Genomic DNA, 16,102 nt, shown 5'->3' on the forward strand with positions numbered 1-16,102 from the left:
GCAGGAGGTGAGCTGGCTTCAAACAAATGATGAACGCACAGAGATGTGGTGCGGAATGTGCCCACTCTAGCGGACAAAAACAGTGCTTTTTACATGGACGCAAACGCGCGTTGCAACTTCTTATATGGTGCGTGTCTTTTATTTTGACAGCGAATGCGCACATGCGGACCACTTATGTGCACCCGTGTAAATAACATAATGTTCTGCCGGGTGTGTTGTTGGTTTTCTCTCAATTTCTGAGTCGACAAGCGCCTTTGTTACTGGGACCAGTCATTTTAAGAAAGGCCCCCATTAGAACCCATGAGAAATGCAAGAAATGCATTATTGCTCAGTCTGCAATATCTTTTCCAGAACAAACACCAATTGCAAATAACATACTAAAAATAAACCTGAAAAATCTGTTTAGAACAGTGTACTACGTAGCAAAGAGTGAATTACCATTGGCAAAATTTAGCAGTCTTTGCAAACTTCAAAAAGCAAATTGTCATGGTCCTGGGCCATGTGGGCCCAGTATTCTCAGTTCCTTGTATTTTTGTATTTCGTTCCTTATTTAGGTCATGTTTCCTGAGTTGTCCTGTTATGTTGTTCCTTATTTGACTTCCCCTTGTGACTCTTATCCCCTGTGTGCCCCTCTATGTATCTGTGAGCCCTCATCTCCTCTCGTGTTTCATTTCCATGTTTCCCCAGCCCACTATGCCCGTGCTCTCTCTCTCCTCCTGTTTGCACCTCTGTGTACTTCCTGTTTTACTTTGACAGTCTCCCGTCAGTGTTGTTTACTCCTGCCATGTCTTGTTATGTTTATCTGTGTCAGCTGTGTTCCCATGTGTGGCCACTTCCCCTGATCATCCCTCTTGTGTATTTAGTCTCTGTGTTTCAGGTAGTCTGTGTCGCGTCGTCTGTGTTCCCACCCTCCATGTTTCCATGCCCGGTCTGTTGTATTCATAGCCTTACCTTAGTTCATTCCCAGTTTAGGTTTCTGTTTAGTTATTGCGTTTGAGCTGCCCTTATTCTTGTTTGTTTCTCTTGCGTTACCAGCCACAATAAAAGGCTCGCTTTTGTTTAAAGTTTACTCCCGTGTCACTCGTGTCTGCACCTGAGTCCTCCACGCACTCTCCACACGGTCTGCCCCGGCGGTCCGTGACAGTACGACGCGACCATGCCGGACCCAGCGACACAAGGACTGGAGATTAGGAGGCTGTGGAGGTAATGGATTTCGACCTCGAGGAGCGGCAGAGCGCCGCATGCGCGCAACTGGAGGAGGAGCTACGGGGGAAGCCAGGGCTCGCTCCTCACTACGGTGAGATTTTCCGCGGGACACGCCTGGCCTTTGGGGGCCCTCGGAGTTGCCAGGAGCTCCCGCCTGACGCTCCGCCAACACTCGCCTCCTCAGCCTCTGCGTCACCGCAGGAGGCTCCACTTTCCACGTTAACGGGGCCCACGGCCAAGAAAAAACGGCGTTCGCGTCGTCACCGCATCACCCGATGCTCGGAGGTGAGTGAACCTGTTCTGTCAAGCCAAGTTTCCTCTGAGCGGGCGGCATGTGAAGTAACTACAGACTTAGCCGGTGATATGGCTAGCAATGAGCTATTCACCAAGCCACAGGCTAGGGACAGTCCTTCTCAGCCGATCATGACTGCTTCACTCAATCCTGCAGGGACCACAAAATCTACACATAGACTGAAAGAGACTTCCACTGATTCTCAGGGTAATAGTGTGAGTAGTGGGGTGAAGGTGTTTCCTTTTGTGTCTTTTACCATGTCTGAGGTTCCATCCAAGTCTGAGCTATCTGTTTCTGAGCCTGACCTCAAGAACTGTGTTTCCTCAGCTCCTAGTCCAGCCAGGGGCCTACATAACTGTTTGTCCTGCATCTGCTGTTGGACTCCCAGGTGTGCCTATCCGGCACCCTGCGGCGACACCACCGCTTCACGTCACGTTAGCTGGAGGGTCCGAGGGGCCCGTTCAGCCTCCTGTCTCCGCTGGAGGGTCCGAGGGGCCCGTTCAGCCTCCTGTCTCCGCTGGAGGGTCCGAGGGGCCCGTTCAGCCTCCTGTCTCCGCTGGAGGGTCCGAGGGGCCCGTTCAGCCTCATGCCTCGTCAGCTGGAGGGCCCGAGGAGCCCATCCAGCCTCCTGTCTCCGCTGGAGGGTCCGAGGGGCCCGTTCAGCCTCCTGTCTCCGCTGGAGGGTCCGAGGGGCCCGTTCAGTCTCCTGTCTCCGCTGGAGGGTCCGAGGGGCCCGTTCAGCCTCATGCCTCGTCAGCTGGAGGGCCCGAGGAGCCTGTCCAGCCGCCACCTGCGGCCGCCTCGTCGTCGCCTGGTCCTGCTTCAGCCTGTGCTTCTGCTACGCCTGGTCCAGCCTCTGCTTCAGCGTCGCCTGGTCCAGCCTCTGCTTCAGCGTCGCCTGGGCCAGCCTCTGCTTCAGCGTCGCCTGGTCCTGTGCTCTCCAAGCCTCGGCCGGTATGCCTGACACTTGGGAGCCGCCGCTGCCTTCCGCGCGGCCGGCCCCCTGAACTGCTCCGTCGTCTCCTTCGCCGCCGCCGCTGCCTTCCGCGCGGCCGGCCTCCGGACCGGCTCTGTCACCTGTGCCACCCGCCTGGTCGGCCCCCCGACCGTGTGACCCGTGAACTCTTGTGCCTGTGGGCTCTGGGTCGGCCCCCTGAACTGTATTTGGACTGTGGTCATGTGCTCCTGTGTTTTCTGTTGTTTGTTTTGTTTCCCGTTCTGGTCCCTCCGTCCTGGTCCCCCGCCTCCCGCCCTGGGTGGGTTGTTTTCTGTTTTTGTTTTGTTTCTCGCGTTTGGGCTGTCGGGAGCCAGCCCTTTAGGGGGGGGGTGATGTCATGGTCCTGGGCCATGTGGGCCCAGTATTCTCAGTTCCTTGTATTTTTGTATTTCGTTCCTTATTTAGGTCATGTTTCCTGAGTTGTCCTGTTATGTTGTTCCTTATTTGACTTCCCCTTGTGACTCTTATCCCCTGTGTGCCCCTCTATGTATCTGTGAGCCCTCATCTCCCCTCGTGTTTCATTTCCATGTTTCCCCAGCCCACTATGCCCGTGCTCTCTCTCTCCTCCTGTTTGCACCTCTGTGTACTTCCTGTTTTACTTTGACAGTCTCCCGTCAGTGTTGTTTACTCCTGCCATGTCTTGTTATGTTTATCTGTGTCAGCTGTGTTCCCATGTGTGGCCACTTCCCCTGATCATCCCTCTTGTGTATTTAGTCTCTGTGTTTCAGGTAGTCTGTGTCGCGTCGTCTGTGTTCCCACCCTCCATGTTTCCATGCCCGGTCTGTTGTATTCATAGCCTTACCTTAGTTCATTCCCAGTTTAGGTTTCTGTTTAGTTATTGCTTTTGAGCTGCCCTTATTCTTGTTTGTTTCTCTTGCGTTACCAGCCACAATAAAAGGCTCGCTTTTGTTTAAAGTTTACTCCCGTGTCACTCGTGTCTGCACCTGAGTCCTCCACGCACTCTCCACACGGTCTGCCCCGGCGGTCCGTGACACAAATGGCCTAGGTCTTGGTTCCACTTGCCTCTTACCCGTGACTTCAGTGGAAATTTCAAATTCAGGATCTGACACAGACTGATTCATGTCCTACACAGTTCTTACAAGTTCATAGAAATTTCTGTTGAATTAGAACCAAGTATTTGAGTTGATTGTAATTTTTATACAATGTTGTGATTTGTGTTTCAACAATTTTTTGATTAATGTTTTGTTTCCGTTACCATATTATACATTAAAGTATAATATGGTAACGGAAACAAAACAGGAAACAAAACATCAATCAAAAAACTGCTGTCTTTTTTATTCAGGCTACTTAAATTTATTTTGGGCTACCAAAAACTGAAGAGTCCCTGTTCGAAGGGCTACCAGCGATTTTGAAATTTTGCGAGCCTTGTACTAATATAGCTCTGCAGATTTTTTTTTTTTTTCTTTTCTTTTAACCTATGTCGCCTCACCTTGAGGTTGGCAAATCTGTCTATCACATTTTGGTGGTCAAGTCTCTCAAGCATCTCTTTCTCAACTGACATCACAGCCAGATGCTGGAGTCTGCTTTGACCCATGGCCCTTCTCAGCCAGGTATGGAGCTGACTTAAGACACTAAAAGACCTCTCACAGCTACAGCTGGTAACTGGGTTTGTTAGGGCAACCTGAATAACAGTTTTCAGTCTGGGGAAGATCTGATTATCCAGAAGATTGTACAATGTTAACATATCTGGGATGGCACCAGCCTCACTCTTGAGCTTCAAAAAGTTTTTGGCAACCGTGACTTCCTCTGACTGAAGTTCAATATGGTAATGCAGTGCCAGGGCTGACAACCCAGTTTGTTTAGCAGATTCTGTATAGCAGCTTTAATATAGGGAGGACACAACTTACAGATTGTATGAGTAAAATTAGTTGTTGTTTTTTCTTTGCCAGTTTCTTTTTTGCCTGTTAGTATTTCCTGTCTGTTTCCTTACCTGGTTCTTCCTGACCTTGTACTTTCTCCTCATGTTCCCCTCTTTTCTCTCTCCATCTTTGGACTGACAATCATACACAAATAGATTGTATTCAATTAGATTAAAAAAAATTCTATTAAGATCACTAACAAGTCCTCTCTCAGTCTACTTTCAACCAAAAGGCAAATAACCAAACCACATGAACATCTAATAAAAGTTATAAATATTGAAACACTGATCCAACATTATTCTTTATTGACGGATCATTTGATTTTACACTTTTACCTGAATGTGGTTCCTGTTTTTGAAAAAACTTATATCCATTATGAACCTGGCTGTCTCTCTGTATACACACACACACACACACACCAGGAGTTATAAGGTTAATGGGCATCCAGTCAGTTAACAGGTTAGTACCTTGGGTTCAATATCGGCACATGGACATATGACAAAATAACCAGTTTCTCTCACTACATTTCAAACAGGACAGTGGTAACAACAGCAGGCTACGGACAATTTAAAGTTTTAGATTTTAAATAGGCTGTACACATTTCAATGGGAGCAACAGGACAGTCAGATGCCGCTGATTTTACTACAGAGTAGGACGGATTGTAGGGTAGCAAATATAGTCAAGAAAACGTTTTCAACACAGCAGGTTACCTGGGTGTAATGTTTTTCAGTTAAAAAGAAACATGGTCTGACTCCTACCTAACTATATAAAAAGTAACTGAAGGTTAAATGCAGCTAATATGTCCTGTTTTAAGCCAACCACTTACACCTCTGATCTGCTGCATCTCAGCCACCATCGCTCTGGCAGCAACGGCGCTAGAGCCAGAGAAGGGGAGAGCTGGAACAAACCATTTTGGGAGGGGGGGTATCTATACTTTTGTTGTTAAAATGTTACGTCTCAAACAAGTACTGAATGCTTTTTATATTGTCGATCTGTCGGAGTTTTCTCTGGTTCTCGGTATTATTGTAAGGTCTTTACCTTACATTATAAACTGCCTTGAGATAACTGTTTTTGTGATCTGGTGTGATAAAAATTAAATTTAACTGAAAACAGAATTCTAAGATAAAATACACGTTAGCTAGAGATGCCTGCAAAAAAGTCATCTGAACAATCATATATGAGATATTTGTGCTCTTCACTTCTGTTCTTCCTCCTCTTAATATTTGGTTCGATCAGGCAGAGCTGCAGAAACTGGAGCAGCAGAAGCAGCAGTCTGTTGATGAAATGAGGGACAGGAAGACGTACATGGAGAGAACGGTAGAGATGAAAAGAGCAAAAGAAGCAGCAAGAGCTGAAAAACATCACAGAAGAGCTGCAACGACTGCAGGATTCATGTAGTCGACTGCAAGAGCTGGAAAATAAACTGGCTGAAGTGGTGAGAATGCGCACACACACACGGATCATGATGTTTTTGAGGTTGTGAAATCGTCACAGGTTGATTTCTTTGATATTCTCTTTTTCTGGATCAGAGACTGGATATATCATGTGTGTCTCTTACACTAGATTGATCCTACTCTTTTACAGCTTGATGTATTTAACCACTGACTCTGTTACAGCTGCTTTGTATGAATCACAGTTCAAAAGCGTCCTTCTTTGTCTGACACTTGTCTCCTCTTGTGCCAGACACAGCCAGAACCTGCACACATCTGTCCTTTTTTCATGAATCAAGTTTAGAAAGTACTTAAAAAGTGATGAGATCTGGATTTCCTTCTCTGTAGAGAAACTTGAAGAGGTGGAAAGGAAAATTGATCAGCAGGCATCCAAACTCCAGGAAGTAAACCTGGACAACACATTTCAGCAGCTCAGTCAGGACAAACATGAAACTCAGGACCAGCTCGACACCAGTAAGACAACCAGCTCTGTTTCCAGCCCTGATTTTAACTCCGACCCTTGATTTCTCCCATGAAACCCATGACAATCCAAACTGTGTAAAAACTGGACTTACTTCATATCTTTTATATCTGCGTCTCTGCATTGCAGCATGATTTCCTTTCCTTTGGCCTTTTGTGTCCTTGCAGCTTACAGCACAATTGTGCGTAAACATAAACAGATCCAGGACCAGCAGGAGCAGATTCAGAGGCTGAAAAGTGCAGCGATAGAGATGAGAGACGAGCAGCTTCAGCTGATCAGAGACAAACAGAAGCAGCAGCACCTGGAGGAGCTGAGTGCAGAGATCACTGCTAGGATGGAGGCCTTAACCACAGAGATCAGGGTGCTGTTTATTTATTTATTATTATTATTCATTTACCTATTTTTATTTCTCTGTAAGTGGAAACAAATATTTAACGTTGCATTTTTTCCTCTGACTTTGTGGTCGAACAGGAGGGAAATGAAGAACTGTGCCCTCTATCAGCTGCTCTGGAGAAGCTGCAGCAGGAAAAGCAAAAGCTGGTGGAGCAGAAGAAGCAGAGAGAGGAAGAAGAGCAGAAGAAGGTGGATGCATACATGCTCTTTTAGTGGGAACGTGTCCTTCTTTCTATCTGCTGCACATTGTCAGGTTCCTTTGCTCATAACCAAAACCAATGAATCAACACAGTTCAAATAACACACAGTTATAAAATACATTTGCACGTAGAACCGTGTTTAACATAACATCATGTGTGCAATGTTCTTAGAGCATTTCTATCAAACAGAGTTGTGATTGTTTATGAGGTAACTGCTGTAACTGTTACTGACAGATTCGTAACACTGAGGAGAGACTGAAGGAAATCACTGCTTTGCAAAGAGACGTCACTAAATATGTTGATGAGGGAAGAGACAAATTCAAAGAGGTAACGTGATGATCGCTGCTGGATAAACTGGATTTGATGTTTCTGTTTAAACAAAGGAAGCACTGAAGCACCTTTCCTGAGTGTTTAGAGGGTTTCACCAGTTTCCTAACTAATATGCACTTCAGTTAGGACTATCTCACCACAACTGTATACATTTATTTTAAATGTGGACTGTAATCATGCTGATTTCTTATTTTTTTATACTATCTGTCTGCCAATGTTGCAGGACAAAGAGTCAGAGTATCGAGCAGCAATGACTCAGCTCCAAGAGGCTGAGAGGAATAAAGAGAGGATCAGCACAGAGATGGGAAACATCCAGCAGGACATAGACACTCAAAAGGTCGGTGTTTTGATTCAAACTTAGGGTTATTTACTCTCATTGCTGATGTCACACCCACCTTTGCATCTATTTAAAAGTTAAACCACAAACTGTATATACAAGATGGTTTTAGCCCCATGAAATCAGTCCAGAAGTGACTTAAACCTGCATTGCTTCTAATGAACAGCAGGGGGCGACTCTTTCCTGATTGAGTTTATCGTTTAAACCTTATTGAATAGAATCTTATTTGAAATATTTTTTGTAAATTATGGTCTTCATTAGGCTGATAAAGCAGGGAATGCATTAGGGCGGGTCTACCTTTTGATTGACAGGTCGCTGCTGTTTCTCAGCCAGATCCACAGCTTGCTCGTCACTCTTGCTTGTTGCTAAAAAAGGGAGATGCCAGGAGTTTAATAACTCTACTGAAGCCTTTAAAACTTTGATTTCTTTACTAAATCGTGACGTCACAGTGGCTACATTCATCTTTTATATACAGTCTATGAGGAAACTCTGGGCTCGTTGTCCTTTAATTGCAGAAAAACTTCTTCAACATCCAAATTCTTGTGAAGAATGTAGCATAAAAAAGTCTATTTTATTATCACACTGACACTTTGTGTGCTCACTGACTTCAATGCTGCCATTATTGAAATGTTCCTTAGGTCAAAGAGCGCTGCTTATGGGACAACCTGACCTTGAGAAAGCACGTTAATAAGCTGAAGAACATGGCGGCCAAACGTGAAGATCTAAGCTACATGCAAGTCTCGCTGCTTCAGCGGTGAGAGTGCTGCACTGTCAGCCCCAGCCTCTGCTAAAGCAGCAGTGTCACACCTCAAGTGGTAAAGATTACTCAGGGCCAAGTCAGACTCAGTTTTTTACCCTCATGTGTCTTTCTGTGTGTGTCCAGACAACATGAGGAAGAGGAAAGCAAGCTGGCCGAACTGAGGAGCGAGCGCAGTCGGGAGCAGGGCGCACAGAAACCCCTGGAGGAGCAGATACTGGAATACAGGTTTGTTACGCTGCTCTTTCTTCGGCTCTCACCATATCAGGTTAAAGCAGATTGCTGCACACCCTCAGCCTGCTTCTGCTGGACTTTTCTTCCTCTTAAGGGCTTTTTTCCTTGCTGTCACCAAATGCTGCACAAAGGGAATCGCTGGCTTTGCCTCTACAGTACTGCTAGGTTGTGTACTGGCTGCGATCCACCACCTTCTGCTCCACATTTAATCTGTCTGCCCACTTATTTTCATACCCAGTCACATTTTCTGCTAAGCAATCACTTCTACTTTGACACAGACATACAGCACTGTGCAAAAGTCTTGAGCCACCTGTCATTTCTTTATATTTTACTTCTAAGGAGCAAAGCTTGTGTAATGTGTTAACGTGCTCCGGAGCAACAGTGACCTTAAGGTCTTTCAGAGTGTTTCTTTGGACAGTGGCTCAAGACTTTTTCACAGGCCTGTACCTAAAATAAGATCATTTCAGTGATCGATGTTAAAACAACAATGAAATCAATAAAATTCCTTTGACTTTGTGCTCATGACTTAACCCTTCGGTTGTGTTCACCCCCCCCTTACTTTAGTGTTCCCAGTCAAAATTGACTGGTCAGTTTTAACAGCTCTTAAATTGACACAAGAAACATTTTTCACCACCAAATTCAGTTCAGTGGGTGGGTCAATGGGTCGTTCATTTTGTCATTCAGTGGCCCATTCAGGGGGTCAGAGGCCAACATGGGGGGGGTAGATTCCCATTCATTTTCTATGGTGGGCTTTTGACCGGGAACACCACAGATGTCACAAAGTTGATTAAAACACCAACGAAAGAGGTGCTCATCACTTTTATATGTTCAAGTGCATAGTGTGGAGGATGTCATAAGGCCTCCAGGCAATCGGATGTGTTATGACCCGGGTCATTTGTTGCGGTACAGTGTTGTTATTGTTTGTATTTGTATTCAGTGACGCTTGTTATGCAAGTTTCCAGGTGGAGGCCGCCCATTGGTGGAGGAAGGAAAGAGACCAGCTACAAAAGGGGTTGGACTGGGCCGGCGAGGAGACTTCCTGGTTTCCCGTGAGCTGTGTGTCTGGGGACTGTCGTGGCGTGTGACTGCACGGGGCTGCAATATAAATGTTGAGAAAGGGTTGTACCTGGGCTTGGTAGCTGTAGGGGTGGGAAGCCGTTTTCTTTTATTCCCCTCTTTTCTCCTGTTTCGGGTAGGGAGACAGGTTAGAGAATTGTGTTTTGTTTTGGAATCGTGGGAGGTAAGTTAGTTCTGTTTTTCTTTCTAGTGTGTTTTGTTTGTTGTTTTGGCATTGCCCACCCTGAAGCTCGCTACCTGTTCAGTAAATAAATTAACTAATCCTCGTCAATCTGCCGCGGTGTGATTTATTTTGTCGTTACTATGTATAGGGTTTATCTTTTTGTTGTGTTGCACCCCGGCCTTGGGCCGGTGTGTAACAGATGTAAAACACAATATTTATGAGTTTTTTAATTTGTAAACACGACAGGAAGGTTAAACACATTTCCCATAATTCATCGCTGTAACCCAGAGTACTTCGGGTATCTCAGGGTTATACGACATGATTCACACAATAAAGGCGACAATTTTCAGTATTCAACATCACATGTGAAACGTGTGCAAAACACTAGAAAAACTCTTCCTTCCACGCTGAGTGTGGAGCCTGGACAGAGCTGAGAAATTCCCTGATTCTCCCTGAAAGTTCACATGAGCACATGAAACAAGAGCCCTTCACTCACTTTCACTCATCTCTGATCTGAACCTTTGATCGCAGCAAACAGCTGGAGGAAGATCAGTACGGCAAAGCCGAGGAGCTCCACAGAAACAAGATGATTGAGATGAGAACCACACAGCTGCTCAGCAAAGACCTGAAACTCTACGAAGAGGCTCTAGATCAGTAAGTTTACCGCAGGTCGTCGCTTGATCATCAGTGTGGGACAGAAACCATGTGAAGGTCACCAGAGTTTCTGTTTCTCTGTTGCTTCCACAGAGCCATCGTGAAGTTCCACAGCATGAAGATGGATGAGATCAACCAGAACATCAGAGACCTGTGGCGCAGCACTTACAGGGGTCAAGGTGCATCTCACTGACTCCCTCAGACAAAAATCAGCTCAGTGATCGAAGACGTGCTTGTATCTATGAAACTACAGCAGAGTGTGATCCAGACGTCTCAGACACATTTTACACGTCTGATCACCAGAAAACTGCTCAGTGGGTAAATGTGAGTGTTTGGTCTTTACCTCGTGTCTCCTCTGCAGATATCGAGTACATCGAGATCAGGTCTGAGGTGGAGGAGAGGTCGGAGAGGCGGAGGAGCTACAACTACAGAGTAGTGATGATGAGAGGAGACGCAGACGTGAATATGAGAGGGCGCTGCAGTGCCGGTCAGAAGGTATTTAAAAGATTTTCTGTGTCAGCGCCTCCGTCACTTAAACTCTTGTTTAGTTGGATGGATTGATCCTGTGTGTGTTTAGGTGCTGGCATCCCTGATCATCCGGCTCGCTCTGGCAGAGGCCTTCTGTCTTGACTGTGGAATCCTGGCCCTGGATGAGCCCACCACCAACCTGGACCGGGAGAACATCGAGTCCCTGGCAGACGCTCTCGTAGAGTCAGTGCATGCAAACGATGTGTTACCCAGAGAAACCTGATGTTTGTTCAGCCTAAAGCCGAACCTCTGACTTTGTGACTTTCCCTAAAGCAGACGGTGTAAATAAAAGCTCACAGCTTCAAAGTACAAACTTATAATAAATGGATGAAAGATCTCAAAGATAGCCTGACAGGACAAACATTAAACACACTCCAGACCTTACAGAGTCGTAGCTTCATCTGTTGCATTATTCAGGCTGCTTCTTGAATCCTCTCCACTTCTCTGTCTCCTCTGTCCTCTCCAGGATCATCAGGACTCGCTCTCAGCAGCGCCACTTCCAGCTGCTGATCATCACTCATGACGAGGACTTTGTGCAGCTGCTGGTTCGGTCCGGGTGCATCCAGCACTTCTACCGCATCAGCAAGAACCAGGACCAGAACTCAAAGATCACAAAGCAGAGCACAGCCTTCCTCTCTGTGTGACACCTTGTACCTCAACAGCTATGAAATCACTTCATGGTTCACCCTCTCACACACAGCCACGTGAGCTGCTCGCCCGGCATCAAAATTTGATGAAATTTGGATTTGGCGTCTCAGCTGATGACACGTCAGCACGTGAAAGTCTGTGGACTAAAAGACACAACCTGTTCAGCGATCAGAGGCAGCTTCCTCTGAGGGGACAGAGTTCTCTTATGAATATTTTTATGGGACAAAGGTGTGAGTGGTGTGTGCTGTGATTTAGTTTTTTGTTTGTTTTTTAGATCTCCTCTGGTTCCTCTAAAGGGCACCCAGGACAGTTCTGAACATCAGCAGCTGTTATAGAGCCAGAGGTGACCTGCATGCATTAAATTATGTTAATGCATGCAGGAAATCCTTTTTCCTGTTAGGGTGGCTCAATTTTGTAGTTTATTTTTCTTTACTGTTAAATTTGTTTTCCCTACAAATATTTACTGCTGGACTTGGTAGAATAATGCACATTTGTCAGCACTCGCTCACATACGTATGTAGTACCATCGACACTCTATTCGGTGTTTCAGTATTCATGTCTTCTGTTAAAACAGGATGAAGAAACCTTTGTCTGAGAGGTTTTCATGGCAACAAAGATCTGTCTGCTCTTTGGTGAACGCTGTTTGGCTCATGCTGCAGGAGGTGCAGGTGTTTTTATAGGACAGCTGAGGGGTCTTTAAGACATGTTTGATCTGAATGTGACACATCACTTTATTCAGGTTTGTGAGAACATTTATTTATTTTATATTTAACCTCATCATAAATAATGTTGTATACAGCCTGTTTAACAACATAAAAAATATACTGCTATTAAAAAAACAAAGAAACTCATTGTTACTTAATCGGATCTGGTAATAAGATCATTATGAGAACAACGGCCCTCGAGCGGGAGAAGTAGGAACTACAAAAACAGTAAAGGTTTAGAAAAACAACACAAACACTACTTCCTGTTAGCGATTTTAGTGAAGGTTATTGTTTTCGACCAAAGTACTACAGCTTGGCTTTATCTGATACTGTTTTAAACATTAATGTGTGACGATGGGCTGAAGATGTTAATGTGTGAAAATGTTTTCTTTCAGCCGTCTAAGCTAGCTCTCGCTAACTGGCACAAGCTAACCCGAAGACAGTAGGATGACATTTGAAGCTGAGTTGTAACTACCACTAGCTAGCTTCAATGCTACCTCAGATTACTTTCTGTAGAAGTGTTAGTAAAGTTTAAAGAGTAAAACAGCCGCTGATCACGTGAACCACACCGCTGTATCCTCTTTGACTTTATGTCCGTGGATCATAAACTACAGGATTTTCCCTGCCCTCTAGTCCATCGGTCCCCAACCCTTTTTTGCGCCACGGACCGGTTTATGCCCGACAATTTTCATGGACCGGCCTTTAAGGTGTCGCGGATAAATACAACAAAATAAAACTAGTACCGGTACCGAAAAAAAGAAAATTTATTCATAATACACGTGAAAAGACCCAGGAAAACAGAGTAAACGATAAAAACGATAACAACATAACGCTGAAAACCGATAAAAACCCTGAAAACTACACATTTCACACCTGAGCCTCAACTCTCGCGGCCCGATACCGGTCCGAGGCCCAGGGCCGGGGTTGGGGACCGCTGCTCTAATGGACAACTGCATGTGTATAATCAAACTAGAGAAATTACATATGGAAATAACATCCGGTCTGACACTTCAAAATAAAAGGCCCCAATGTGGTTACGCGTTGTGACCACCAGAGGGCGGCATATATCAAACATACTGATTATAAAACTTACTGTAAAGTCTTAAAAAATGTTTGTTAAATGTTTAAAGGTAAGACAAAAGACACACAATTATTCAATTATGGATAAAAATACATTTATAAACCAATAACAGGTACTGTCTACAGGAGATATATATATATAGATATAGATATAGATATAGATATAGATATATAGATATATATATATAGATATATATATATAGATATATATAGAGATATATATCTCTATATATCTCTATATATATCTATATATATATATCTATATATATATATATCTATATATATATATATATATATCTATATATATATCTATATATATATATATATATATATATATATAGATATATATATATATATATATATAGATATATATATAGATATCTATATATAGATATATATAGATATATATATAGATATATATAGATATATAGATATATAGATATATATATAGATATATATATATATATATATAGATATATATATATATATATATATATATAGATATATATATATCTATATATATATATATATATCTATATCTATATATATATCTATATCTATATATATCTATATCTATATATATCTATATCTATATATATCTCAGAATACTTTATTGATCCCTGGGGGAAATGATTTTTTAATTAATTTAATTTATATAATACTAATATCCTACATAATCGCTGATGTGACTGAATTAATTTTTCTGTGTTGTTTAATTTTTCATGTGAAAAGATATCAAAAGTTGACCTTAATATCTATTTGATCATAAGCTGTTTTTTAAGACACACTCTTTCCAGATCACTTTTCTCATGGGCATTTTTTTTTTTTTTACTTTTCACTTCCAGCTACATTATGTTTGACATGTTTGGACACCTTCTTAGAAAAGCTTAAAGTGCTTCTTATCTTTAAGTCTACAAATTCCTAGTCTGCAGCTAATTGAGCTGAAAGTGTCATCTGGAGAGGCTGTCTTTCAGGGTTTATTGTTCTGATCCCTCAAACACAACTGATGGTGCGTTAAATTAAAAGAATTGGAATATTAAAATCAAGTGATCAGACTGATTTACTTCACTGCCAATTGTGCTAATATTTCTCACTGAAAAAAAAGCACCTGCAGCATGCTGCAGAGATTTCAGAGCTCATGTTGGAAGAGTGAGACATTTCTCCACTCCTGTCAGTTTATTTGTAATGTCAAATGAAGATGTGATTAAAAAGATCAAACCACCTGATTCTAAATGCGCTCAGTGGAGTTACAGATGACCTGGAAAATTTCTGGTAAGCTAACAGAAGACTATAAGGAGACAATGCAAAGACAGACAGCATAAATGTATGTGTGGTTGGAATGGGTCCAGTTTTGCTGCAGGCAACTGCAAGTGACAAAACTTCATCACCATCATCAATAAAGTATATTAACAGAAGTAGCCTAATTTGCTTTAGCTTGCCTCTCATTCTGGTTATTCGTTGTAGCAGGTCAGTAAAGTTTACACAGCTGATATCCAGATAAACACAGCTCATTTATGTTAGTATCAAATAAAGTAGGCTTCATGCCAACTATTGGGTACAAGCTGAAAATAAAAAATAAAAATAAAAAATGCTTTTCTGTTTGTTTTGTAATTTAAAAAAAAAAAACAACCCAAAAAAAACCAAACAAACAAAAAAACAAAACAAACAAAAAAAAAAAAACACATCTATGTTTCTGGCAACAGCATGTGGTTTCGCACTTTGACCACCAGAGGGCGGCGGTGGTCGCCAAACATGGGTGAAAAAAAAAACTGTCTGAAAATGTGTTCATGAATAAATGAAGAGGAAAAAGATACACACAATTGTGAATTAGGTTCAAAGTAAATTAATAAACAAATACATGACGACGACAACTATTATAGAAATAAAGATACTGAAGGTTGCCAAAAGAAAAGAAAAAAATCAGTAGAAAGTAGTGATGGCCCGCTTGAAGCTGACGCTCCGGAGCGTGTGTCGAAAAAAACAACACACTGGTTCAGAAGCACTGTCTCGAGGCTTGCTTCGTTTGGCAAAAGTCACGTGACCAGTGACGTCCGAAGCTTCATTACGCACGTAACTGCTTCGGTACCTGATTCAAACGGATATAAGGAAGTGAATCATCCACGGGATTCGTGGAGTGTGTTGATGGTGACAGAGAGCGAAGAGGTGATCATTCCACTGACAGATATGGAGCCAGCGAGGAAGAGAGGACGTTCTGGCGTGTGGGAATATTTTGAGTTGATTTTGCTCAATTCATTTTATCTGCCGAAGTGAAAAACTTGAAATGTCCAAAATCATGTTTTCATAATGTAAATATCATTACAGCATATGACTTTAGGAACACTTCCATGTGATTTAAAGCTGATGAAGACTACAACAATGTATTTGACACTATACGTACATTACATTGCTACACAGTTTAGAAAATCATTTTGTTTATTGTTTTTAGGTGATAGTCTGCAGGACCCAGGAATACCTGCATATCTACCAACTTGCAGTGTAGTTCCTGCACTCCACAGCCTCTTCTGTTCCATGCAAGTGGATTTTCTTCAGGGCAGGAGAAACTATTTCTAAGAAAAGAAACAGACTCAGCCAGCGCACAGTAACACTAATCCTCTTTTTAAATGTAAATAACAAAAGGGCTACCTTACATTGATCATGTTTTTACTTTGCAAGTTCTTGATTAGGGGTGGGTTTTGATTATCGCTTTTCTG

The 16,102-nt window shown here is 43.0% G+C and overlaps 1 protein-coding gene across 1 annotated transcript; it reads left to right on the forward strand.

The window, feature by feature from the left end:
• Positions 1-1,206: 1,206 nt before the first annotated feature.
• Positions 1,207-13,519, forward strand: LOC146680821 (DNA repair protein RAD50-like). The gene is made up of 14 exons (XM_085447731.1): positions 1,207-1,491; positions 5,612-5,692; positions 6,105-6,279; positions 6,454-6,647; positions 6,758-6,868; positions 7,114-7,206; positions 7,433-7,546; positions 8,185-8,300; positions 8,430-8,531; positions 10,309-10,431; positions 10,525-10,610; positions 10,793-10,926; positions 11,009-11,142; positions 11,426-13,519. Exons 1-14 carry the CDS (start codon positions 1,207-1,209, stop codon positions 11,601-11,603), a joined length of 1,926 nt encoding a protein of 641 aa, XP_085303857.1. The 3' UTR covers positions 11,604-13,519.
• The last annotated feature ends 2,583 nt before the right edge of the window (positions 13,520-16,102 follow it).

The sequence above is a fragment of the Copadichromis virginalis genome, linkage group LG23 (assembly GCF_057382275.1).
Source record: "Copadichromis virginalis isolate Kocher_CV1m ecotype Utaka linkage group LG23, C_Virginalis_male_GT1.1, whole genome shotgun sequence".
In the NCBI taxonomy this organism is placed as follows: domain Eukaryota; kingdom Metazoa; phylum Chordata; class Actinopteri; order Cichliformes; family Cichlidae; genus Copadichromis; species Copadichromis virginalis.